Raw genomic sequence first — 27990 nt, 5'->3', positions numbered from 1 at the left:
ACCTAATTCGAAACCCAGAGTTTTGGCTAAGGACAAGACATTTAGGGGGGAAAAAATATGAGATCTCTCATGGAACTTGGAGATAAGAGGCCAAAGTCTTGGTTTTCTAAATTCAGGCAGGATTTCAGCTCGTGCCCTTAATCAAGCCATTTCACAAGTTTAAAAGTCTATTATTTGTTTGTTTGTTTATTTTCTTTTTGATGGTGGTGGTAGTACCAGGGACTGAACCACATCCCTAGACCTCTTTTTATTCTTCATTTTGGGATGGGGTCTCGCTACGCTGCTAAGTGACCCAGGCTGAGAGTAATCGTCCTGGGTCTTGGGGTTTCAGGTGTGCCCCACCACGCCCAGCTCACCTCACTGATTAGTGCCTTTGTTTTTCTTATCTACACAAGTGAGTGGTATCTTTTTTCATTCTCCAGGGAGCTCAAATAACATTAAGGATTCCAGATGCTTAAGTGAAAGTTACACAGTGGTTGAATGCTAATGTGGGGAGGAATTTGGCAAATGGTCCCCCAAAACGATGACACCATTAGCTTGAGTGTCTGCAAAGTTTGCTTAATTACCAAGCCTGCCCCCCAGCCGGAAGATGATTCCTGTTTCTCGCCGTATGCTCCATCATTCTGGTTTCTCCAGTGTCCATCACTTCCCTCTGCATGGCAGGCTCCCTGGCCACCTCTCACCTACTGCCTCCCAGTGACACTAAACTGTCACCAAATAGCTCAGGCTGTCCTGGAAGGTCACAGGCACAAGCCTACAGCCCACTGGCAAATCAAAGCACACGTAATGAACCGAATCCCTCATCAAAAGAAAAGAAAAAACTTTTATTTTTTCTATTGCATAAATAATGGTAAATTAGACTCTTTTTTTTATACAGGTTATATATTTACACACAAGTTTGGTTAGAGAAAACCTCTGGTAAATATGGCAGTCAGTTTTCCTTTATACACTAAGATAACATATTAATAATATATACTTCTTTTGATCCATAAGTCGCATGCCAAGGTCATTTATATTAATATTTACACTTTATATAAAGATTTTTGACTCATCAGTCTGCTGACTTTCATCACTTAATAGCGACATCATCAATGAATATGGAATTAAAATTTTTAAAAAAGGAACATGAATGAGGTAAATGGGAAGATTGTGATCCGTGATTTCAGTCTTCGTGGCCCGTTCTGGATATGAGAGCTGCCAAGCTCTGACCATGCTGGTCGCCATAGTCCTAATCTGTGCTTCTATTTACACCCACACTTTGGTGGCTAGGATCCCAGGCATTTACTACTGTGCTTTGAGAAACCACTCATACCTTTGGTCCAGTGACCTCTGTGTCCACAGGGACCTTCCCGTCCCATGCCTCTCAAGAGCGGACAGCGTGCCAACACTCTGCCTGACCAGACCTCTGGGTCTCAGCTCCCTCCAAGGTCACTGTCTTTGGTTAGACCTCAGAGAAATGGCTTCTTCTGCATTCAGAACTAGGAAAGAATCAACTTCCACTAACAAGCCACCTAAGGACCCCTAAAATCTTATTCTCAGAGAAGAACTTGATACTCCTTGATTTTCCTTGGGGGAAGTCAGAAGACAAGCTCTGCAGCTACAACCTCTTTCCTGAACTTGCACCAGGAGCTCGCAGAGTCCTTTCCTGGGTCAATCTAGTCTTCCCAGGGAAGCACAGCAGGATTTGCTGTATGGACGACTGCAACCTCAGCCTGCTTTAGAAGGGGGGCTTCGGGTTTGATATTGACATCGGACAGAGGGGCCGGAGATGCTGTCTTGTGGGTCCCCCAGATGCTCCATTCCTGTGCTGGGTCCCTATCCAGAGCTGGGTCGCAGCTAAAGCAGGAGCCTGTGCCCAGCACCACTGATTAGCCACCCAAGGGACCAGCACAGCAACTGCCAGTCTAATTCCTGACAATCACCAGAGGTCTTGAATTTCTCCCCTCTCCAGTGTTATAGATAATTACAAACCTCTATCGCATCTACTGGAATTGCTGTTCTGGTGACCAGAAAGGAAAAAAAAGGGAAGGAAATGACTGGAAATTGTGCTCTTTATTCAGTAGCTTCCAGTCAGGCATCCCGGATGGAGAAACCAAGCCTCTTTTCTTGGAACTGGTTTTGTTTCTCTCTTTACTCATGAATTTGGATTCACGGGACCTGTTTGGGCTTAGGACACAAAGCCCATTTCTGATGCTGCCTCGAATCAGCAAGTCCTACGGAATAAATAAAACCTCTTGCCTGCATGACATAACACCTTTGACACAAACCAGTTGGTGTTTTGTTTACTCACAATGGACACCAAAAGGGAGACTCTCACAGCTGCCTCTTGGGACTTGCATGAAAAAAGAAGCTGCCAGCCTGGGTTGCAGTTCACGGGGGACATCAAGGCTGTCTCAACAGTAGATGCTCATTCTGACTTTTGTACCAAGCCAAATGCCACAACCGGAGAGCGCTTCTAGTTTATCTTTCCTCTGGCAGACATGAGCAACCCGAGGCCACAGAGAGAAGCCCCTCAGCAGAGCCTAGCTCTTGGGCAAAAGGGTCCTGGTGCCTGGGCCTTTCTTAGGTGATAATGCTGACTGCAACTCGGTTAATCTGCTCAGCTTTCCTGGCCAGCATTCGGCAGATCTCAGAGACCTGGAAAAGCCTTTCTGGACTTGGCAGGTGTCAGCATCTTCCCAGGAAAGGGGGGCTGTCAGCATCCTCTTGAAATGCACAGAGCAAGTCTTTTGCAGGAGGTTGATGGGCAGCCCTGTGCCACTCTATCCCCTGCATGCTCCCAAAGTAGGTCAGAAGCATAGGGCAAGTATTCCAAGACAAGCATCTACCATCTCTTTCAGCTTGCTTTGCTCTCTCGGGTCCAGGCAGGGGGCAATATCATAGTTGATACTTGCACTCCCTAGAATATTCCTTCCTGAGTAGCCTGCTTGGCTATACCACTGGAAAATTCTAGACTCTTACCCTTTTTCACTTGGACAGTACTTCTTCTTCTTCTTCTCCTTCTTCTACTTCTTCTTCTTCTTCTTCTTCTTCTTCTTCTTCTTCTTCTTCTTCTTCTTCTTTCTTCTTTCTTCTTTCTTCTTTCTTCTTTCTTCTTCTCCTTCATTTGGTACCAGGGATTGAACTCACCACCTTGTGCTAGCCAACCAGGCGCTTGTGCCGCTAAGCTAAACCCCCAGCCCAGAAAGTAACTTCTGACAGTGTAAAAAACATTGATCTGAGAGCCAACCCATCTCACCAGAGGTGGATGAGACTCTAAACAGCATTTGGGGGTTCATGGGGTGCCCCATCAGTGGACCACCCGAGACAGGGGTGGGGGTAACAGGCTAAGCTTTTTCCAGATATCGAGAAACATCTTTGTGGGACTGGAAAAACCTGATTCTTGGTGGTGCACTTCAAGCCAACTGAACCAAATTAATTTTGTCTTGAAGACTTTCTGAGCATTAGCTTGTGTTCCTTGAGGCCATGGGAAGTGAATCCCAAGCCAGTGTTAAGTAGAAACCATCACTATTAAAACCTGCATCCGTAATGAGTGTAAGACACTAAGAGAAAACCTAAGCTGGTTCATACACGCGACCGTCAAACCAACTGTCTCTGGCAAGGCCACATCGCCGAGGACAGTCCCCTGAATGACTAAGTCAAAGCAGAGTGAGGCTGAATAGTTCTGACATTTAAATTATCATGAAGACAGTGTCCATAAGAAGCAGCCCAAATCCTCCTCTATTTTGCCATCACTATAAATAATTCAAATTGAAAACCCTAGCTGCCAAATAATACCTCCTGTCTACTTCTGATAGATCTTTCCCTCTGGGGGAGCTGGGCAGCCAGCTGTAAGGGGGGATGGCCAGAGCAAGGCCTTCAGAGCTCAGCTTTGGCCTCCTGGCCATCACTGAAGTGGCCAGTGAGAAAGGTCATTTCAGATAGATGTTCTCTAGGGAACGTCCTCCTGTAGTCCAAGCAAAACGACCAGCATGTGCCACAGTCTCAAAGCTTAGTCTCGGTGTGTCTGCACCATCATGGCATTGTATAAAAAAGGACTGCTTCTTGCTGGGTAAAATAATACATCTATTGTGGGTCTTGGGAGCAACAGTCAGTGCAACAGAATGACCCAATGTGGTTTGGGGCATCCAGGGAGGAGCTGAGCTCAGCAGCTTCTGCAAGGGTAGTGACTGAGACACAGCAGAAGGGGACTCTAGGCATGCAGCTGCCAAGGTAGCACAGCCCGACTCAGGGAGAGCCGCACCCCTCTTCTTCTGGCTGTGCCCTCCTACTGCCCCCTCCCCAGCTACCCTTCCAGTGAAGAACAATGTGCAAAACTCTCTTTGATTCATGACCTGAGTCTGGACTTAAGCCTAGTAGATATAACTTGGATCCATCACTTAGGGCTCTCACTTTACAATCCAGTGGCTGAGAGGTGGGTGGAGCATTCTTATCAAAATGAGCTACCCATCTTTCAGGAGGCTCTTTTGGGTACCCACAAGAAAGGGGGCCACTTGTCATGTAAAATCTGAGACAGGAGCAGGCAGGGAGACAGAAGACTAAGCAAGCGTACATCTTCCTCTCGGCCAATATAACACCCAGAAAGAAAGTCTGCTACCACCAAGCCCGCCTGAGACCACAAGGAAATCTCAGTTCACTTAAGTTCACATTGCTGGCTTCTCAACAGGCAAACAGATGCTTTTAAAGATTGGAAGCTTAAAATATTTTTTTGCCTTACAGATGATTTTTTTTTTTTTTTGGCCTTTTTGCTTAGATTTGGGGATTCTTGCTCTGGGAGGTGGGGTGGAGGGACGGGGTGGGGAGATGGCTACCAGGTTTGCACGTAGCTCTGCTTCTGGGGAAATGGAAGAACAAGTTCCCACAGAGGAGGAAACGGCAGAGAAGCCACCTAGAATCTCAGAGGATGATTTCCCTTCCCAGCAGGCTACGAATGCAAGAAGTCAGGCTCCAATCAGGCAGAACCCTAAAGTGTTCTTTAGGAAAATGTTCCCTATTTTTTGTGTGCCTTGGCAAACTCAGGGTGGAATGCAATGGTTGCCATGGTGATATCTTTTTTCCTCCTTCTTCTTACAGATGGGTCACGTGGGACCCACGCACATTCTGGAAGCTACTGCTAATACTTTTGATGCTGGGTCTTGTGTGAGGGCTCTGTCTGCATCGGGACTGGAAGGAGACAGATTTTTTTTTAGGGTTTAAGAAAACCAGGGTCTGTTTCTCTTTTCCTCCCAAATAAAACGTCTTCCTGATCTTCACTGGTATGGTCTGCAGGCAGGGGAAGGGAAACACCTGCTCTTGCAACAAGAACAAACTTAGCTTGCTGTGCCAATCCCTCAGCCACCCGGTGGCTGCCAGCCCTAGAGACTGATTCCAAATTCTGGTCATCGGCAGAACACAAGGATCAGGTGTCTCTCTCCCACTTCCTGCAGAGGTCAACAGTAGCTGCAGCCTTGTGGCCTGCTTTGGTCCTGCAGGGCCAGGACCTTCTGGAATCTTGCTCTCTGAGCCTCAGTTACTGTGACAAGTACACGGCCTCGTGGGGAGGCCGGGCACAGCGTTTGTGTGAACAGAGCTGGGGATGGGGCTGCCTGACTCTGGCTATGTCTAAGACAGCCACATCTTGGAAGCAAGCACAGCAGCTGGGCTCGGAATCACAGCAACAAACAGCCGGGAAGGGAAGTCTGGAATGTCTGGAGCTTAGGCTGTCTCCACGCACTGCCTCTTTCAGCCCCTGGCGCCTCCTGGGAGGTTACCGTGGTGGGAGTCTGACTTCTAGGCCATTAGAAAGCAGAACACCGAGCTGCCACCATGCTCTGTCTCCCTAGGAAAATCCACCAGGATGTGTTCTCCTGGACCTGCTCCCGGCCTGCTTTTCCAGGTCACGGGGAGAGAGGAAAAGGATTCTTTTAAGGGAAGGATGCTCACGTCTTGGTAGGGCACAGGCTGTTGGTGCCTTTCCAGAATTCCTCTTATTCTCCATGCCTGAGCAGTGGCTCAGCTCGCTGCTGAAGAAATCTACTCATACTCTGGAGTGCCCTGTGGGGTCAACATCTCCAGTGGGAGGCAGAGGGACTTGCAAAAAAGTAGTCTTTGAAATACTTAGTTTTCTGCCCTGCTAAGCAGTCTCAGTCCCTTTCCGGGCGGGGTGGGGCGGGGCGGGGGGGTGGAGAGGAGGCTTTAAAGACTTGTCCCTGGGCATCTACCCCATCTCCTCAGGATCTCGCACCCCTGTCCCCAGGAGGATGTGGCTGAGGATCAAGGGTGAGCAATAGGTAGGGAAGTGTTTCCCTGCAGCAGGAAGGGACAAACTGCCCTGGGAAGAAACAACAGAGGAAGTTGTCTAATGGGTGAGTATCAAGCATCTGTTCTAGGTTAGTAATCTGATCCTAAGGGCACTATGAGGCTCAGCCAAAGGAGAGACAAAAAGGACAGGAGTGTGGCAGGGCAGGGCAGGTAAGGGCAAAGGCAGGCTGCTGCCTTCCTTGGCCTGGCCAGAAAAACCAGACTTCAGGTGGCTTTTAGAGGAACTCTCCACGCCCTGGACTCTTGGGAGCTTAGATCCGCTCCCTGCCCATACTATGGCTCAAACCCTAGTTTAACTTGTGCTCATCGCGAATATTTGCACTTTCCCATGCTGGGAAAGTCTCTACAGCTGTCCCCACACTGTACTGCGGGGAAGGCTTGGAGAGGTGAATCGGAAGAAGACCTTACGTGGAGACCTCCCAGCTCCATGTCTAAGAAAGCAGTAAGGGAGAGGCAGAGAGGGAAGGGCTTGAGGACAGGGTAGAGATCACACACTGCACCATAAAACCGACCCACTGCATCAAGAGAGGAAAGATTCTGTCGCCTCAATACTGACAGAAAGGAGGGAAAGGTTAGGGGAGCCTGGAGCGTTAGGGTACAATCAAAAGAAAGGGGCGCGAGATCATTCCATTACAGAAATAAAGACCTGAGCTCAGAAAGTACAAAGGGGGATAATAGCACATCTAGAGATTACTGGCTAATCTGACTATGCAAGCTGGAATTAATAGAGGCGGCTGATATGGTATCTAGGAAACGTCAGGAAATGAAGACTTGGTATGGTTCAGAAATGGACCACTGGATTCAGTTCCCTTCTCCACCAGAAGCATTCTGCAGGTAAGTGCCTGGCCACGCTGGCTAAACGCCTTAGCATCTCTTTCCCCCTCTCTTCATCTTACGAGTCAGTTGCAGAATCTGAATGCCAGAGGATATGTGACAGACAGTAGTTTGATCTTTCTAGCTTCCTGCTTTGGAGTGTGGGAAGACTAACTCACAAAGCAGTCTACGGGATGAGGGAAAGGTGGATGCACATGAACCCTAACTTACAGAGGTGTCTCGCATGGAGTGCTGGGGAGGGGACTCTGGATGTCTGGGGTGTGGGCTGTCAGCCCCCTCACCTCCAGTCTCAGTCTTTTCCCTTCTCCCAGCCTGCCTCACCCTCTGCCAGAAGAAGCAGGGATGGGTGCAGGAGGCAGGACAAGCTTCTATCCAGAGAAAGTGGTTAGAGGAGAAAATGTCACACACGGAGAAGCCAGGTCTCTGTCTATGTATCTCTGTCATAAGATGCCCGTGGTTCTTTTGTCTCGAATGGCAGCACAGTGGGCAAAGCTGGGAGGGAGGCTCTTTGCAGATTCCCAAAATGCTGGTGCGGGAGGGGCTCCAGGAACAGAAAGCCAAGCGCCACAGGAACCGACCGCGAGCGCCCCGACTCTACCAACCAGAATCCCTAGAGAAGGCAGTGAGAACGGAAGCGATGGGGTGCGGCTGCAGACGGCCAGGGTCGCACCCCGCTGAATGGCTTTCCCCTCATGCCTGGGGGGGGGGGGGAGGAAGCCAGGGAGAGATGCACAGTCCCTCTTCTGTAGCAACCCAGAAGCCGGCCTCTAGATGAGGGTCGACCTCAATGTGGGGGAGTTTCTGAGGACCCCCGGGTTGAGGAATGGGGCGTGGGTGGAGGTGAACGCTGCCTCTCTTCTGCACGCTGTCCACACCACCGATACCCCTGGGTGGCCACTGGAATTCTGAGATGAAAATGTTCTTCAAAGTTCCTACTGGCAGATGAAGCAAGAATTCAGAACTCCTGGCTATTTATTGCATTAGGAAACAAAACCATTAAAGCGTTGAAGACAGCCCTTTGATGTCCCTGCCAAGGAGATGAAGTTGGGGCGCGCGATCCGGCTGCACTGCAGCGCTGGGCTCCTTGCTGAGCTGTACCAGGTCTGCCCCGGTCCGAGGTCCAGGTCCGCGGCGGGAGGAGGAAGTCTGCCCGCGGGCCATGCACATGCGCGGTGGGCTGGCGACAGCGCGGCGGCGGCGGGCGGGGGGCGGCTACTCCATGCCACTCCGCAGGATCTGATTGGCTGCGATCAGCATCACGCTTATGATGAAGGCCATGGCGAAGGCGCATATGAGGCTCTTCCGGACGCAGGTCTGTCTGTTCTGCTTCTGGGAATGCACTGAGGGCAGGGAGGGGCATACGGAGGGACAGAGAAAAGAGAAAGATGCGGTGAGACTCGGCTTCACACTGAGCTACAGCCTCCGCCCTTTTTGTTTTGAGCCAGGGTCTCGCTAAGCTGCTAAGTGACTGCTTATCCCCTAGCTCAGGGTTCATTCATTTTCCTCCACAGACCTCATTTATCCTTCTTTACGACAGAGTAGCACTCCGGGCTGTAATTGAACCTGTGATCCTCCCGCCTCAGCCTCCCAGAGTGCTAGGATCACAGGCAAGCACCACCTCTCCCGGCTCACGTCTGACATTCTAGAGACACAAGGACACCTCTAGAGCTGGGGCCCTGGGCCGGCAGCTATTCAGCACCAGAAACTTAGGAAAAAGGCAGAGTCTAAGTCGAGTTTCCTCTGAAGTTTGATAATGGTGACCATGTGGGCTGCGCACAGGAGCTGGGTGAAGATGGGGAGCCCCAAACCCTCTCAGGCGAGGGCGCTGATGTGGCCTCTCCTGAGGTTTCCTTCTCTTCGTCTTTCTATGACACTAGTTCTAGCACCATCATTTTCAAAGCGGTATTTCATTTTTAAATTTTATTTTAGTTTATTTGTACACGTGTGTGGTACACAACATTTACATCCCTCTGTGGAGCTGCTACATGTACCAAACGCTTCCCAGTTCCCTTTCTTCATCCCCTGTGCCTGCATCTCTTCAGCCGCTTCCCCCTGAGAAAGATCTACCCCTGCTGCCCACTATCTTTTATTTTGTCCTATGTTTTACCTGGGTCTCTATTCTGCAGCACTTACACTTGTGTGTCTGACTTATTCCACCTCACATTACGGTCTCTGGGGCATCCACTTTCCTACCAAAGATTCTTTTATCCATCTTTATGACAGAGTAGTACTCCACTGTAAATACCACATTTTCTATTTCTAGGATTTAGCTGTTATGTGTGTGCTGCTATGAACATGGGTGTGTGTGGATCACTGTCATATTACGTGTTTAACTCTTTTGGATAAAGAAGGGGAGCAGCTGGACCAAATGGAATTTCTAGTTTCAGGTTTTTGAGGAAATCTCCAGACTCGCACAGTAGCTGTACCGGTTTACACTCCCTCCAACAGCGCAGAAGGGTTCCTTTCCCCCACGGCTTCACCAGCACTGGTTGCTATCTGATTTCTTGATGACACCATCCTTCCCCTGGGAAGATGGAGCCTCAGTAGCACCATGACTTTTAGAAGACTCATGAGCAATCCTTCCCGGTCTCCATCAAAAGGTGTTCACTGGTGGATTAGTGTCAGGGCCACGAATCAGGGACGGGAAATAGCAGGAGGAGAGATGGTGATGAAGGCTTCTTTCCCAGGCCTGGCTTCTCAGGCGCTGCACTTCTGGGTCAGAATTTGTGTCCTCTCTCTGCTTTTCCTGGGGAACCTCTGCCACGCATGCCACATGGGCGGTTTGTATCACTGAAAGCTCTCAAAAGTTCGCTATCACAGTTTGGGCCCCGCTTGTGTATTTGTGCCCTGGTGGCTTTGAAGCTGCTTACCCCCAAGCTCCTGCCCGCTCCTGCAGCACCAGTATTGGCTGAATTCGGCACAAATGTATTTCTCAGCCCCACTGCAGAATCACTGAAGATGATCTCTGGGAAGGAGGCTTTGAATTTGTAGTTTAATAAGTCCTCTGGGGAATTAGGCAATTTCTAGAACTTCTGATTCAGTAAGTCTGGGTGGGGTTTGAGTTGCTGAGGGCAAGAGAGAAGTGTGTGTGTGTGTGTGTGTGTGTATGTGTGTAAAATGTGGCTGAAATATACATAAATGCTCAAATTAATTACAATAAAAGATGCATTGCCACGAATCTCCTTCGACACCCCGATTTCAAACTCACTTATCCCAGTGTTTACGCAGCCTTCTGAAGGCTGGAAATTTCATGTTGTGAGCATCTTCACAAGGTGCGATCAAAATCCGGTGAATGCTGGTATCTGGCACCATCCACGGAGAGGCGGGCTCAGAGAATCACTGTGCTGTGTCGCATCTGCCTTACTCACTGAGGCTGACGCTGCAACTTTTCTCTCTTCCTCAGAGTCAAAAGGACCATGGAAAGGAAACATTCTGAACTGCCCCAGGACATTGAGGCAGCCAGGAGAGAACCTGCACTGGGGCTCTGACTTATGCACATTCAGGTTGTGAACTGTCACAGGTGGGCTGTGTAAGACTCTCTTTGTTGGCTTATGAATGAATCGGACTTACAAACAGTTCTGTAGCAGAGCTGATTGGAGGGTCAGGGATTTTCCATACCATTAAAGACATTACAGAAAGATGACTTCAGAACTGCTTCCAAAAGTGGCAAGACAGATGGGACAAGCTGTAACAAACTTTTAAAAATTTGAAAATTCATTATATTTTTTTAAAATCACATTGTGGCGGGGGGTAGCTGTTAAAGTGGTCTGGCAGAAGGAAAGGTCAGGTAAATTCACATAGTTTGGAGAACATAAAATGTTTAATCTCAAGTTCAACCTCTCTCCTCACTGCTTATTTATTGACTTTGGTCTTCTTGAGACAGAGTCTCACTATGCAGTTCAGGCTGGCTTTGAACTCACTTTGTAGCCCAGAACTCGCAACAGTCCTCCTGCCTCAGCCTCCCAAATGCCGGGGTTACAGGTGCACCACCTTGACCCTGCCTCCTTGTCGTTTAGTGGCTCCTCTATACCACCCCTTAGAAATAACAGAAGCCCGAAGCCGGCCCTGTATCCAATGGCAAATGAAGCTTCCCCTTAGAGAAGAGGCCCCAAGGCCTTGTCAAGGGATCTCTAAAAATTGCACCTTGTAGGAAGGTGCCCCCCAGCAAGCCACAGTTTGCGGAGGGCAGGTCCCCCAGCCTGCCTCCAAACTTAGTCATTTCTGCCATCATCTGTCTTGTTATCTTTAATTCTTCTGGGTCCGCCAGGCTTGTGCTTCCCTTGGGTGATTTAAAGTACTCTGTGGTTCAATTCTGAACTTGCTGATTAAGTGTGAGTCTTAAATACTTAGCAGAAGGAAGAAAATTTCCGTGGTGCAGAGATGGGCCTCCCTCGGAGGAGTGGGCAGATGTAAATAGATGCCAACTCCCAGGAAGGGAAAAGGAGATAGTGTTGAAGGAGGAGAGGATGAGGGAGAAAATGAGATGAGAATGCGGAAGCGGCAGCTCCTAACACTTTCTGAGGACTGGCTCCTGGTTCTGGGCAGCTCGCCTGCATAGAAATGCTTCCGGAAGTGGTTCAGCACAGCCCATCCTGAGGGCCTGTGCGAAGCATCAGAAAAAAAAAAGAAGAAGAAGAAGAAAGAAGAAGGAAATTGTGTGACTGGGCCGAAGGAGAAAGTTTCTGCTGAAGCCCTTCTTTGTGAAGGACACTCAGGAAACAAGGTTACAAGCAATGGGATTATTCCCCCGGAGGATGGCTGTGCCTTTGATCTAAAAATCCTTCAAAGTAGCAGAAGGGGAGAGACAGGCAGGCAGTGCCTGGAGAATCCAGACCCAGGTCCTAGAAGCAGGGGGAGCCTCTAGCTCATTACTTGCCCATGACAGCTCTGAAAAGGATCCCCCCGCTGGGCTCTGTAAGGCAGTTTCTGTGCCTCTGTAAGAGGGGCTAATTAATGACAACTGGTTTGCTTGGAAGGAACGATTTCAAAATCAATCTGAAGCTGGGTGTGGTGGCGCATGCCTGTAATCCCAGCACTCAGGAGGTTGACTCAGGAGGATAGTTGTGAGTTCCAGAGCAGCCTGGGCTACAAAGTGAGCTCAAGGCCAGCCTGAGCAGCTTAGTGAGACTCTGCCTCAAAAGACCAAACAAAAAACAAAACAAAACAATCAGTCCCAGTGAACGGATCCACTGTAAACTGCTAAAGAAATGCCAGGCTGAAGCTCGCATCTCATAAGGACAGAAGGAGAGCCCTGATTGTTTCCCCCAGAGGCTGCAACCTCTAGCCCAGGGTTGAACTGCTAGGGCCAAACTCCCCAGCTTTGGTGCTTTCTGTCTCCCATCAACTCAGCCGGAACTGCAGCAGTGAAGTTCACCTTTCCTGAGCCTGCTTAGTATGCCTCACCACCCTGCAGCTGGCCCGCCGGTCGCTCCAGCTCCTGAGTGCCGCAGAAGGCCAGGGTGCCTACTCACGGATTCACTCCTCTGTGCCCAGCCCTCCCGGCTGCCCTCCCTGGACCCCCGTTGCCACAGACCAGCAGGACCCTGCCTGCGCTCTGCACGGGAGCCTGGTGTGCACGGAGCAATGTCCAAGGTCACTCTGGCCCTCTCTGCTGGATGTGCCCCAGTCTTCCCTTTTCTTCTGGACCCAGACTGGGCTTTAGTTCCCCATGAAGTTTCTTCCCATCCTCCAGTTCTCGAAAGACACTTCACCTGGTCTGCTCGTCTGCTGTCCGATTCTGTGGGTTTACCTTTTGCAAGATGCCACAGGAATGGCGTCCTTTATCACATGAGGTTTGTGTCTGGCTACTTTCACTTAGCTGAGCGTTTTTGAGGTTCAGTCACACTGTAGCATTTATTTTAGCATTTTATTTCTTTGTGCTGGTACGCCGCAGAGTGTGGGTGGATCACCACTGATTTATCCCTTCATCAGTTCATAGGCATTTGGGTTGTTTTCCTGTTTTGGCTACTGTGACGCTGCTATGAACACCCATGTAAGTTTTTGTGTGGATCCGTGCTGTGCACTCTGTGGGTACAATCCTAAGAGTCAAATTGCTGGGCCACGTGAAAGCTATGTCTAGCCTTTGGAAGAGCTGAGTCCCCTTCTGGATCTTATTGAGCATTATGCTGCTGGCGATTCTGTCGATGAAGTGTGACCAAACAATACAGCAAATGTTTAAATTTTAAAAAAGCTCATTACACTAAAAGGCAGATTGTCGTGAATCCCCTCAATGGACTCCCCCTTGCTTTGAACACACTCAGCTCGTCGTTCTGGCCACTTTCTGGAGCGGCTCTGAGCGCCCTCTTTCCTTGGCAACCTTGAGAGGTGTGGTCAGGACCACAGGGAATCTGCTGCCGTGTGCCGGGCAGGCTCATGGAAACGTGAGGTTCATGACTCTTCTCTGGAGTCACCGTGATCACGAGTGGTAAATGTTTAAAACAAATTCAGGACCTCGAGGCAGCCACAACAGTGCAGCGGAAGATACGAAAGAGGATTTCCAGAAACCTTTCAGAAGGTGGCAAGAACAATGAGGGGAATGTGTTTGGCATGAGGACGGTAATTGGAAGGGAATTCATGGCCATGTGACTTTTACTGTAATATAGACATACACACTGTAGTTCCCAGTCAGTCCTGGTGTATCCATCTCTCCATCGGCTCTTCAGTTGAGTTGAGGTCTCTTTCTAGCGCAGGACTTGACAGATGGGTCCCAGAAAGGATTCGGGGAGAATGTGACTGGGGAGGCTGGCGCAGGAGGACAGTGAAGTGGGCCTTCTGTTTTCCCAAAAACTCCGCAAAGCTTGTTAAGTCCCGTGGCTGCCTTGGCAGGCCCAGGGTGTGGGGCTCTGGCGACAGACTGTCTTTCCCCTTCTTATTTTAACAGCAATTCACACTGCTCTGCTCAGGAAACGACAGGCGGCGGTGCTTGGATTTCCTCCTAGAGACGGCACCCTGCTCGCACTGGGGCACTGCCTTCGTGGGTGACCCTGATCGCCATGGATGGTGATCCCTCTGGCCTCAATCTAGACCTTCTGATACTGGGGTGGATGTCTTGGGGAGCCCTGGCTACCTAAAAAGGCAAATCAGAGCTCTAATAATTCTGATTTGATGCTCTACTGAAGATCTATCAAAGTGATATTTTTGGCAAGAATTTCAAGGTGCAGGAATGTTTAAAAAAAAAACCCAAAACAAAAACAAAAATAAACAAGACAGTACTAGTATCACCTCGGTGATCCTCCCAATAAGCCAGTACTACCAGATTTGGGATCTACTGATCTTCTGTGTCCCTTCCAGATCTAACGCTGTATAAGTATATAGATTTGGCTATTCACATAGTATAACATGGAATAAGAGCCTTTGAAATGGAATTTTCTATACCTCAGTGGAATCAGAAGTGCTCTAGGGAGACCTGAAGGAAGGGAGACAGGATGTGACTCGAAAGGGATAAAATGAGTTGGTGTCTTTTATGAAGCTCTCGTTAAGAGGAAGAGGGGCCCCTGCACCCTGTGTGTGTGGGGGGGGGGAGCCCACCCCATTTCCATAACAAAATCTCATGTCCCTTGCTTGAGGTTTGTTAGAAGTCAGACAGCCGTGCTTTGCAGACGTGTGGCATGGGAGCAGGCCTTGCCTTTCCTGTCCTTCTCATAGCAAAAGTGCCTTTGTTCTGGGATCTGGAGCTCTCTACCTAGCAGGACTCTCACTTCAGGACCTTACCTTTTCCCACCACCACAAACCTAGAGTGGTGTAGGACACTAAGCCAGGCTGGTCCTCACTCAGCTCTGTGTCTCTGTGTCTGTTCCACAGCCTCCACCTGATGAGCTGGAATCTCACCATGCCTCAGACAACTTTCCTTCTGGTTTGCAGTGAAGGATGTTCAGAGGAAGAACAATTTATTTTGGCTGACATCCCAAATCCTGAAAATGGTCTTCTGTCTCCCCGCTGGTCACTGGCCTTAGCTGCTCATTCACCTCCCACATTTTCCCAAGGGGATAGGTTTATTTCAGGAAAGTCATGGCAGAGGCAAGCTGGGAGCAGATGGTGCAGGTGACATCTTGTGCCCTTCTCATTTGGATGGGCATGAGAGGCCCACGGTGCATGACCAGATGACCAGACAGATCTTGACATCCAGGTGTGTGCTTGATGGCCTTGCAGGAATGTAGCAACTTTCGCAAGTTGCTGACTGAACTAGGGACCTTGGATGTGGCTTTGAAATTCTTTCTGACCTTCCCTGAGCTCAGAAGTGTGAGAACCTAGATATAAGCATCATTATCCCATCTTTGCATTGGATACATAAGAAAAATAGGGCTCAGAGAGGGGACATGATGTTCCCAGGGTCACCTTGCCAGAGTGCACAGAGCTGGAGCTAGAACCAGACCCACACCCTGCGCAGAGATCTCCCTGGTCATGGTCCACAGTCCTCCCTGGACGTTTGTCTCTTCTGCTCATCTGATACAGCCCTGAGTGCTGCGGAACAGCTCCGCTCTAACTTTTACGGAAACTATTTAGTCCCTGGGTACTGGCTTTGCTTTGCTTCCCTCTCCTGTGCGTGTTGTCAATGTGTAGAAAGACCTGACAGCTGGTGTTCCATATAGGGACAACACTGGGCGGGGGGCTGCGTCTTGAGACGCCTCACACAGTCTCTCTGCACATTGCTTTGATCCCCAAGTGTAAGATGACTTCATTGGCAACGAAACAGAAAGTGAGTGAGATGATGAAGTGCCACTATGTCCAGAGACTTTGGAAAGCTCAAGCCAGTGACTTGCAGTGACAAATGAAGAGGCCGGAGGAGGGCTTGGCAGATAGACCTGGGTCCAGATTTGGTGGACTGCAAGCTGTTGAACCTTAGCTGCCTCTTCTGTAACCTCCAGGGCAGCAGAATATATGCTTCAAAACAGACCTTAGCTGGGTGTACTGTTACATGGCTGTAATCCTTGTTTTCTGCAAGGCTGAGGTAGGAGGATCATAAATTCAAGCCTAACCTGGACAAATTAGCAATCGAGAGGGACCTTGTCACAAACTAAAAAAATTTAAAAGGGCTGGAAATGTAGTTGAGGGCACAGGCCCTAGGTTCTATCCCCAGTACTGTGGGGAGGGGAGAAGGGAGAGAGAGAAAAGAGGAGAAGGGAGGGAAGGGAAAGGGGGATAAAAGGAAAGGGAAAGAGAGAAGACAGGGCTGAGGGGTCAGCCCCAGGTGTTAACAAATGACCAGCTGCTATGGTTTGTGTTTGGATGCCCCCACCCCACCTCATGCAATCATGGAGGCAGCTGAATCTAATATTTGTGATTGGTTCGTGGTCTAGCGCTGGAATTAGAATGAGAGCTGTACCCAGCATACAATATAAGGCAGGAAAATGGGTGCACTTTCCCGGCTTTTTGCACTGTGTGCTCTTTCTGTTAGTCGATGCCATGAATGGTTGCCCCTCAGCTGTACCACCTTGCCTTGGAGCCAACTGAGTATGGACTGAAATCTCCAAAAAATTGTAAGGTAAGTAAACCTTTCCTTTCTTCACTTTGGGTGTCAGGTATTTTGTCTCAACAATGACAGAAAAGTAGCCAAGACAGAATTTGGTACCAGCAGTGGGTTTGTTGCTATGACTGTACTTGACCATGTGGTTCAAGAGCCTCTGCGAATGACTTGTGGGAAGAGTTTGGAAAGGTTTGGAGATGTTGCCTGAAACAATAGCCCTGAAATGGCTTAGACTGTGCTGTATGGGACATTCTGGTCAAAGCTCAGGCGACCAAAAGGCTAATAGAAAGCCTGCTGGTAAAGACTAGGTTCAGGAGGTTTCTACTGGGAAAAAGGACTGCATTGGTTGTTGGACTCCAGATGATGTGTGTTATGGCTTGGCAGAAAGTTTGTCTGCATTTTAGTTGTGTCCAAAGACTTTGCCTGAGACTGAGATTAAGGGCAGTGGAGTGATTAATCTGGCAGAAGAAATTTCAAGACAGTCAAATGTTGAGGCACTGGCATAGCTATTGTTGGGGGCTTTTAGTCAGACTTACGTTGCAAATCAAGAGCAAAGAGCCTAGTATGATGATTTAAAATATTGCAAGTTTGTCTGGAAAGCTGTGGACTATAAAGATGAGCTGAGCTCTTGATTGCTGTGAAGGAACAGAAAAATAAAAAAGATGGCATGCAGGCATTACAGGAAAAGGCAGTGGGTATCTACCTTTTATAGCCTCAAAACTGCAAAAGTGAAAGATTATTCTTGAAGGAGAAAGTCACAGAGTGCAATGCTCCAGAATGTGGTGGGGGCCACAGGTGGTTCCAAAATGGCGGCAGTCACACCAGGTTCCAAAATGGTGGTGGCAGAGAGAATCTATTCCTTACAATCCAGGTACTTGAACCTCTACAGCAGAGAGAGAGGAAAGCCTGGCTGCTGCTCCAGCTGGCAGCCAACCTTCACAGCATGATATAGCACTGGTTTTAGGCACATGGAGAATGCATGAGTTCAGAGGTTAGGGCAGCTTCTACCCTGGTGTCAGAAGGCCTGGGGTGCCAGGCAGTATGCTCCTGAGAGAACAGTGTGTGAAGCTAAAGATGCAGGGGAGAACCCAGAAGTTTGGAAAAACCAGGAACATGGATCATCTAAGGAAAGCTGCACGGACTGAGCAGGGTGTGCTTAAGAGAGAAGCTGTGGGAACTAAAACCTCTGGAAGCGCCATGGGGTGGAGTCAATTAAGCCTTTTGGAGCGCACAACCAGATTGCCTCAGATGCTGAGTGTGGAACAACAGGACTTACTGTTTGCTGGATTTTGGACTTGTTTGGGTCCCATTCCTTTGTATCCCCATTTGAACCCTTCGAAATGGTAACGTTTATCTTGTACCTCTGAATGTTGGAAGTGTTTAACTTTGTTCTCATTTGTACACAAGGTTATAGCTAAGAGTTTGCCTTAGATCTCAGTGGAGATGTGGGACTTGGACTTTTCTGAAACTGTTAGGACTTTAGCAATACTTGGAGATGGACTAAATATCTTTTGCATAAAGGATATGCACGAATCTTTGGGAGACTAGGGATAAGATGTTATGGTTTGTGTTCAGATGGCCCCAAGTGTCATGCCATCATGGAGGCAGCTGAATTTGGCATTTGTGATTGGTTCATTGTCTAGCTCTGGGATTGGCAGTGAGTGCTGCACCCAGCATACAATATAAGGCGGAAAAGTAGGTGTGCTCTTTCTCCTTTTTGCCCTGTTGGCTCTTTCTGTTTGTGGCCACCATGAATGGCTGCTCCTCAGTCATACCACCCTGCCTTTTGTCAATTGAGTATGGACTCCAAAACCTCCAAAAACTTGTAAGCTAAGTAAACTCTTCCTTTCTTCACTTTGGGGATCAGGTATTTTGTCTCAACAACGAGGGACAAGTAACCAAGACACCAGCGCTGACTGGCATACTGGACAGTTTTTTCTAGCCTTTTCCTCCTGGACTGTAAGGAATAAATACATGCTCCCAACCTTAATGTATACTACATTCTGTCATAAGCACACTTAATAGGGAATCAGAAACAGATGGATAGATGGTTCTACCACATGGCCACTGAAGTCCATATATACCAGCAACTGGAACCAAATAATGAAATGCAAATTTGTCTGCCAGCATCATTGAACTTATGTTCTCCAAAAACAAAATATCTAGTGACTGAAAGTGGTGTTGAAACTCTTGTTGAACATGGGTGGTGAGTGGGTATTGCAGACAGACATATGCCCTGGTACTCAGTGCATTCTGGTGGACCCTGCCTTGGTTATTTTTCCAAATAATTAGGACATAAAGATTTGCTATGAATGTTACAGTACCCTGAGCACAATTCATCTTTTAAAAAGTTCAGAAAGATCTGAGGAGCTGGAAGTTCCTGAGAATCAAACTTTTATTTAAAAAAATTTTAATTACAATATGTCTGCAATACATAGTAAGTATCTCCGTGGTAAGGAATCAGTTATGCAATGCATTGTGATCGTTTTTACTCTCCTTTCTCTCCTCCGTTTCATCTCTTCCCAGATCCAGACCCTCTGCCCACCTCCACAAAGCCTACCTCTCTGTTTTTTATCGTCTATCTTTTATTTTGCTTTTTAAATTATTTATACTTTGGGTATCTCATGTAAGAGAAACCAAGTGATATTTAACTGTCTGTGTCTAACTCATTGTACTTAACATTATGGTCTTGAGTGCATCTATTTTCCTACACATGACCTAAACGTATCCTTCTTTCTGGCTGGGTGGTACCTTTTAAGCATATATTCTTATTGGACTAGTCACATACAGGTTTCTAACTCAAGTGGTACCACCTGATTCTATCTGAAGGATTTCTCACCTGGCTCCAGCAGGGGATGAGAGTGGGGCCAGAGCAGAAGCCTGGTTTAGGTTCTGTTGGTCTCTTCCCTGCCCTATTAGGGCTTTCTGGAAGGGGCACTATTTAGGGCCCCAGGAAGCAGGTTCCACATGGATCGTGGGCCTCTGAGAGTGTGCTTTCCCTCTGGCTGGGACTTTCACCCCATTTCCTCCTATCCTTTGCTTGGGAGAAATGGAAAAGTCACAGAAAGGCAAAGGAATGTGTGAGGGGCTGAGAGACAGAGAGAGAGAGAGAGAGAGAGAGAAAGAGAGAGAGAGAGAGAGAGAGAGAGAGAGAGAGAGAGAGAGAGAATGCATGCCTGTGTATTTATCTAAAAACAAAACAAGGTCAACAAATTCAAATCAAAACAGAAACTAAAAGGTGGGCCTCCAAACAAAAATGTTTCCCTTCAAAAGTACCATAGCCTATGGACTCCTGGTCTGTTACTCCTTTTTTAAAAAAATTCTTCCATTCATATAGAAGGATTATTGGATGTTTCCCAACTTCATGAGCAAAATCTGGACACTTTTGAGGAAAATCATCACATCCAAGATTTAGAAAAATGAAAAATGGAATCATTGACCTAAAATATGCTAGTGACACCTGCAAGCCCACTCCTCCCTTTCCCCCTCTCTTCCCCCCGCCCCCCCCCATTCCATCCCTTAGGTACTGGGGATTGAACCCAGGGTCTTCTCACTGAGCTACATCCCCAGCCTTTTTTAAAAATGAAAAAAAAGAGTATTTTTGTTTTGTTTTGTTTTTTGACACAAGATCTTTCTGATTTGCTCAGGTGGTGCTTGAAGCTGTGATCCTATCCTCTAGCTTCTGCCTCCCAAAGTGCTGGGGTGGCAGGCACATGCCGCCACATCTGGCAGTTAATTTATCAGTGACCCCATGTCACAGTCCACGGCAGGGTTTTCAGGCCTTTCCCACACTCCCAGATCTCCACCCGGACTCTGCCTTTGAGAGCTCAGAACCCTCTGATGTGAGTCTCTTTAAATGAGGACTCTACCGTGGAGCCTCCCCTCCTCCGGCCATCTCCTCTGTCCTGGCTCAGTCCTAATGAAAAGACCACCCGAGGCTTTAGCTCCTCACCGTGTCCCTCCTCTCAGGCCAAAGAGAGCAGAATTTCCAGACCCAGCAGGCACCCAGCCCAAGTGGGAGCTCCGAGCTTCCAGCTGAGGTTCTGTACTTGCCCTGGGGAGCTCCAAGGAGAGCTGAGGCCTGGGCACGCCCCCTGGGGACAGCTTGCCAGCTCCCTTCCTCTCTTTAGTTATCTGGGTTTGGGAGGATTCCATTTGAAAAGCATTTCTTGTTTGCAGACTGTAAAGGCAGGTGCTTCTTCCTTCAGATTAGGTGGATTTACTAAGACTTGAGGTAGAGAAGGCAGAGGACATGGCCAGAGTGCTGGACGTGGCCTGCAGTGTGGGATAGGAAGGGGTTGATGGCGTGGGCAGTGGGAGGGAGTTGTTGCCGGGGGGACGGAGGCCCCGACGGATTCCAGGCTGAGAGGAAGGCCGGGACTTAGGAGGCAAGGGTGACGCAACTGCAGTTAGGTTGAGATGGGGACATGCGAATTACAAAATAATGTTTTACTGAGTAAGGAAATGGCTTTTGGAAGTCACTACTTACTCCCCAAATGGCAGCTGTCACCCCTGTCATAAGTATGAACCAGTGAAGCAGACCCAGTACGACTTCTGTTACCAAGTCCCTCTGATGAGCATCTATTTTATTATTATGTGACTTTCTGAGTAGTAGGGGCCCTGCTTGGAATTTAGATTACTTTCCCATGTAGTGTGACCTTTCCCAGATTACTAAGGCGTGTGACATTTCTCTGACGGAAACACTGATCCACAAACAAAGGCTCTTGTGGAAGACGCGATGCCCAGGGAACTGCCTCTTTCTGTGGTAAGTGCGTTTGTAGACTGTGGGGAGCCCCAGATCCTGTGAACACAGGAGCAGTGTTCTCTCGGGAATGGGGGGCCAGGCCTGGTGCTCTCCCAAGGTTTCATCTGAGCCCCACCTCTCCATCCCCTCCCTCCTGTACTTCCTGAGTGTCCTGCCACAAATGGTATCACTTTTGTGACAGCCTGACCCCACCCTTACAGTATGCATGGCTTCAGGTCCAAACACAACCATGGGTGCTAGAGCCCAGTGCCCCAGAAGGGAGAGGAGGAAGCTTCTAGAACACATGTGGATTTCCTTTGATGTCACAGTATTTCAAAGGCCGTAGTTCTTTGCTTCACTGACCACCCATCCCTACTGCCCCATTTGAGCTGTGACTTAAGGTAACCTAGAAATAGAAGGCATCTCTTGTTTTTTTCTTTTGGTGGCCTTTCACTGTGGCATTGATGCAGTTACTGTCTGGCCCAAGTGGGTCCTTGGGAGCCCTTGTCTGAATGAGCAGCATGATCTCAGTCCTTAGGTGCCTCCCTGTCACGATGCTTGGCTGAGTCTCATGCAGCAGCTTGGACCAGGTGACCCAGTCAGTGCCAGCTGCTGTCCATGGGACGGGATATCCACTGTACTTGCATAAAAAAAGGTTTAAAAAAATCATTTTACCTCTTTAAGAAGTCTCAGCCTTGAACCAGGATAAAAACTGCCCATGGCCCCTTGATGTTTTAAGATAATTATGAAAAAACATTTCTCCCTGTTCATTAAAGCTGTTAAACTGGCTCTGACTTTCAAAGTTGGGGAGCAGGATTAAATTATTTAGCTTCCCAGGAGCTCACAATTGATTAGGAGATAAGATAGCCTTTTCCCTCCTTAGTTTTCTTTTATATGTCCAAGAAAAGTGGCCTTTCATGGGTCCCTTTTTTGACCCCAGTAGGCACTGAATCCTCTCCTGTAACTTCTTGGTTAAGTTCATGAAAGGACTTCATCCCTGGGCCCTTTCAGTCAATGTGTTCAGAGAGCACAGAGGTTACCCATTCCCGAAGAGTCCGTGGAGTCGGTGTAATTATCCCTCATGCTTAGTGATGAGGAGACGTGGAGAAGACCTGCCCCTTGGTTGAGGTCACACAATTAGCTGGTGGACTTGGTCCAGCTTTGCTGTCAGCCGCCACAGACCCCTTCCGCTACCCTGTGCAGCCAGCTCCACCCCTGCTGAACGCAGGTAAAGCTTGCAGCCAGTCTCAGACCCCAGCATCACTAGGGGAAGCTCAGGGTCAGTGGAATTCTGCAAAAATGCAGAGTATGGGGGGAAAAACAGAACAAAAGAAATCCACTGAATCTTTGTAGAAGAGACCTATGAACTCAGCCCCGGATGTTTGGCTTTAGCGCACCTCTGCTTCCCTACAGGACACTGCACACATTTGTCACCTGAGCCATGGAAGGCCCAGGCCCGTCCCCGTCCAGGACATGGGGTGCCTACCTCCTTCGAACTCCGTTTGGCAGTTGCCCGAGGTCTCGTTGAGGCTCTCCTCCTCGTTGATGATGATGTTCTCGATGTCCTTCATGGTTAAGTGATCCCGGAAGGCATGGTACAGAATGTGCTTCAGCTCCTCCAGAGTTATCCTCTGCATGTCGAACTGTGGAGAGACAGAAGAGGGAGATGACCACAGGCACAGAAGCGTGCACTCAGCTCGGACATGACCAGCGAGCCTTAGGGCACCCCACTGGAAACTCCTCTCAGCTTCTCGGGATATCAGATGAGCAGTTTTCCATCCTGTTTAGCTCGGAGCATATTTTCGAACTTGCAGGGATGTATTGGGAATACAGGGAGTGGAACATAGCCCCCTCAATTTAGACTTTTGGAGCAAAAATGGCACCTGCTCGTTTTCTACTCATCCAGCCATCTGCTGTCAACCCTCCACATCTCGTGGACTTCAGAGTTGTGTCACACTTCAGACAATGCATATGTTTCTCAAAATGGTATCAGCTTCCAAGAAACCAGGTCTTTCTGTCTTGTCTGAAGTATGGTGGTGCTACGTAGTTTGGGGGTTTGGTCACTGAGGGTTCAGGCTTGGTGCTTAGCTCAGGCATGTTGGGAGGTAAGGCCTAAGGGACTGTGGTTAGCTCACTGGGGGCCCTGCACTTGGAAGGGATTAGGGTAGCTCCAGGGGGACTCCACTTAGTGCTCTAGGTGGGAGTTCATAGCGAAGAGTGAGCCTGACCCCTGCTCTGCTGTCTTCTCATGTCATGTCTTCTGCAAGTGCTTGGACACTGTTACGATATCTGCCACAATGTTTTCAGCAAAATATGGCAGAAGCCGGCTCCAGGCTCTTCTACTCCAGAGTCATGAGCTACACCAATGTCTTGTGACAAGATATCCAGCCTCAGGTATTGTGTTACAACAATGGAAAGTGGACTGATACAGTGTCAAAGTAGTGTCTTGTTCTTTTACCCTTATCAGATAACACCCAAGTTCAAGGCTGAGTTTCTGAACAATAGCCACTGAAAGGGAGGTGTGAAGCTCTCTATATTATCCAGTCTCTCTTGGGGATAGGATTATGCTTTCCTACTCCATTTATATCAGGTCTGGATATGTCACATATCAGCTGGTGATATATAAGAGGAAATCACATAAACCATATCCAGTTAAAAGCTGTAAGAGCCACCATGTAGTTCTGTCATTTGTTCTTTTCCCTCCGCTGGGAGAATAACATGCCCCAGACAGAGCCTGGGGCAGAATGGGGATAAAGTGCTATCCCATAAAAGACGAGGCTTATGAGTAAGAAGTTATTGTTATTAGCTATAGAGGGTTGGGGCCTGTTTGCTACTGCAGCATACCTTAGTCCTTGGTCTGAGTCAACAAGACAGAAATCAGTATGTAAAAGCGAGAGGGTACCATAACGAAAATTCTAGATGCTCAGTTCCTGGGCCAGGCAGTGAGAAACAACAGCACAGTGTTACTGAGGCTGGAAACCTGAGGAGCTTGTGGTAAAACTGCTGCCCGTGATAACTTGGAGGATAACTTGGAGTAACAGGTTTGGGAAACAGCATGCTTTGCTTGTAATTACTCGCATCTGTAATCAGTTGCATCTTGGGGCATCTGAGGGGGTACTAGAAGAAAGAGATGCACTCAGGAAAGAGCTGGTTGATTGGCAAGCCAGGAACGAAGTAGTCCAGGGATTCCTGGTCTGGTGGGGTTGAGAGAAGCCAAGTGTTTCCCATATTCTAACTAGTAAGAGATAAAGTTAACAAATGCTTTAAGTGACTATACTTGCTTATTAAAACAAAATATCCCTTGTCTAAATGTCTGCATCAGCCATCCATACATTCAGAAGGATTTAGGATTCAAAATAACCGTGGATGTGGTAATTGGCACAAACTGACTGGAATCAGATAAAAATATAACTCAGTTCTTGAGAGAGCTGTGTTGACTGGGAGCCAACAGCTCTGGATGGAAAGATACTACAGCTTTAGTATTCAAATATTGCAGTGAGCCCAGCATGATGGTTCATGTCTATAATCCCAGCAGTGTGGGAAGCTGAGGCAGGAGGGTCCCAAATTCTAGGGCAACTTAATAAGATCCTTTCTCAAAATTTAAAAAAAAAAAGCTAGGACTGTGGCACAGTGTAAAGGCTTAGTGCAAAGTAATCGGGCCACCCATGCACCGCCCTTGGAAGGGATTGATGCTGGTCTCGCGCGTGGTGAGCTAGCTCTCACGGAGGCAGGCTGCTGTTAAGCAAGGAATCCATGTGCTTGGTCCCTTCTGCTGTGACCAGTGTCCTCTCCATTTCTCTGCCATGTTGGGACCCAGCCAAGGGGGGCCCTCACCAGAGGCTGAGCAGGTAAAGTGACCTGATCTTGGGCTTTCAGTCTCTGACACAGTGAGCAAAATAAATTTCTTCTCAGTACCCATACTGGAGTATTTTGTTAAGTGAAATGTACAGAGAGAAATTCATATTTCTGATCCAGAGTGTGGACTGTAAGCTGTTGTATAATTTCCAATGCTTTGTTTCTTTCCCCATGAAAGGAGTGTAAAGAGGGTGATGGAAAAATGCAATGAATATTTAAATGAAAAATGAACAACAGTAAGACACACTGTCATTAACACACTTACCCATCATTCTTGCCACTTTCTGAAGCAGCTCTGGAGTCCCTTTTCCTGAGTGTCTTTGTAAGGTGGGATAAAAAATATGGTGAATGCTACGGCAAGTGCCATCCAACAGAAAGGTAGTCTCCTCAACACCTGGCTGTGTGTCCTCATTAACTTTGTTCACCAGATCTGGCACCTTGTGACTTCTGGCCTTCTCCAAGTCAAAATGATTATGAAAGGGGAAGCCTTTGAATGGGTTCAGGAAGCTGAAGTAGCTGTGAGAACGCAGCTTAAGGCACTCACAGCAGGGAACTTGCAGGTCCCCTTGGGGAAGTGGCAGGGAGACTAGCTAAGTGTGCTCAAAGTGAGGGGAAGGATTCGGAGGGGCATGCGTGGCAACGTGTCTTTTATTACCGTGCACGTGTTCTGCCATTTCTTTTTCTTTTACCACAAAACACTTATCCTACATAGGAGCCACCTCCTCCCAAGTGCAGGAGGACTAAACACAGCAGAGACTCTCAGCCAGTCTTCAGAGATCTGAATGAGAAATAAACTCCTGTTGTTAGCCACTAAGAGTTTGGTCTTTCTTTAGTATAACTTAGCCAAGGATGAACACAAATCAATGTAAGTTTTTCTGGAAAACGATGAAAGAAAATTTGAGATACTTTTCTTTCCCTGATTTCTTTGTTACCTTGCTTTGAGTATGCATCCTCTTCTAAGAAATTAAACTGGGTTCCTGAAAAAGCCATCAGTATGAGTAAGAGCGGCTGCTGAGGAGGATGAAGGAGGCTTGCTTTCTGCATTATGGTTTAGTCACCGTGCAAATGAGTTTTGACACATATTAATCCATGGGCAAATCACCGGTGTACAAATAAATATCAGTACACAGATGTAAATACAGCTAAGGGAGGACTGTGGTGCTGGCCTCTTGTAGGCTGACAAAATACAGGGGACAATGATTCAGAAATGAGAAAACTGATCCCCCAGCCACCACCAAACCTGGGGAGTGAGGAACTGAATTTCCATTTTCTGGAAGACCAGTTGAAGAGCTGGAGTTCTTAGAAAATTCTCAGGACAGTGAAGAGCTTGCTTACCTCTAAAATTAGGCAGAAAGCCTGGCCAGGGGCTATGAGAAGAGAGGGAAAGGTATGGTTACAGAAACCTATAGTGTTGGCTCTTTGGGCCATGTTTTCCTATTAGGATTCTAATATCTGAGCAAAATTAGTTGAGTAGTAGTCCGTATGCCTTGCTTGATGTCAGAATATCTGCCTCTTAAAACTCTGAAAGAAATCACTGTAAAACATGGACATAAGGCAAGCTCTCTCCTGTGATTACTGGCCTATTTAGTGTTTAAACAGTTTTTGAGTCATTTTTGGAATTTTGTTTTGAAAACCAGCCACAGTGTTTTCATTATTGTTAGCCTATAATTATATCCTATTTCTTATCATTGCATTTGTGCTTCTCTTTTCTAGTTCTATTTTTTGTCTCTTTTTATTTCTGTGTTTAGTGGGTCATAGAAAATGTGGCTGTTTTTAAAAACCTAAGTAACTTTCCTTTATAATGGGATCTCTGTAAGATCAAGTCACACAAATATATTTACTTTTATCAGTTATATTGTGTGACTTTATACTTGTATTCTTTAGTTTCTGTAACCTTAATTTCTTACTTGACCATGAAGAATGTTTTAGAGTCTGTGAAAGAAACAAAGTCCATAAGTTGCCATTAAAATCGTGCTTTTTGTTTTTTGTACTGGAGCTAGCACTCACAACCTTGTGCTTGCCAGAAAGGCTCTCATAATAGTTTTTAAATGAAGCTATTCTTTGTTTTTCCTTGGTCCTTGTTTGTAGTCCTTGTTTGTGCTGGGGATCGAGCTCGGGGCCTTGTGCATGCCAGGCAAGTGCGGTGCCACTGAGCTACGTCCCTTGCCCAGGACCCCATGTTTACACACGTGCAACTCCTTGTGTGGAGCTGGTGCATGAACAAAACACGTCTCCATTCCCTTTCCACCCCCTTTATCCTTCCTCCTCCCTGTCCGTTCCATCTCTTGATCCCCTCCACCTTTGAGCTATTAATATATTTAATGCAAAATACTTATATGCTTATTGTCCTAGTTACTTTTTTCTCATTATGGGGGCAAAATACCTGATGCCCAACATGAAAGAAGGAAAGGTTTATTTCTTACAGTTCTTAGAGGTTTCAGTGCCTACTCAGTTGCCTCTAAGGTAGCATGGCATGGCAGGGCATCCATTCATGGCCACTGCAAACAACATGGCATAAACCAGCAAGAGAGAGAGACAACTTCTTCCCACCATTACATTGCATCCTGGCTCCACCCCTGGGCAGGTGAAACACTCACACCATCAATCCGAGTGCAAGACAATGAACCAATCACATACCCTAAGTTTGGTTGAGTCCATAACTGCATGAGGCTTGGGGGCCACTGACATAAACCATGACACTTATGCAAGAAATAGTTCTTGAGGAGAACTGTGAACTATGGAGATGTAATGATGAGCAAGCCGTAGCTCCTGCTGACAGAAGACAAGCAAATGA

General features: G+C 47.7%; 1 protein-coding gene across 9 annotated transcripts in view; it reads right to left on the bottom strand.

Moving 5' to 3' along the window:
• Window positions 1–803: 803 nt before the first annotated feature.
• Caln1 (calneuron 1) overlaps window positions 804–27990 on the bottom strand; it is a 530573-nt gene continuing 503386 nt past the window's right edge. For all 9 annotated transcript variants that reach the window (XM_063234472.1, XM_063234470.1, XM_063234477.1 and 6 more), the window contains 2 exons: window positions 22828–22984; window positions 804–8474 (listed from right to left, as the gene is read on the bottom strand). In XM_063234472.1, the coding sequence (XP_063090542.1) occupies window positions 8347–8474; window positions 22828–22984 (285 nt within the window). In that variant the 3' untranslated portion in view covers window positions 804–8346. The remainder of the gene's footprint in view (window positions 8475–22827; window positions 22985–27990) is intronic.

This window comes from Cavia porcellus, unplaced genomic scaffold (genome assembly GCF_034190915.1).
Source record: "Cavia porcellus strain 051 isolate PalLab524CR breed Dunkin Hartley unplaced genomic scaffold, mCavPor4.1 scaffold_23, whole genome shotgun sequence".
Taxonomy (NCBI): Eukaryota; Metazoa; Chordata; class Mammalia; order Rodentia; family Caviidae; genus Cavia; species Cavia porcellus.
This window is presented reverse-complemented; position numbering and strand designations above follow the sequence as displayed.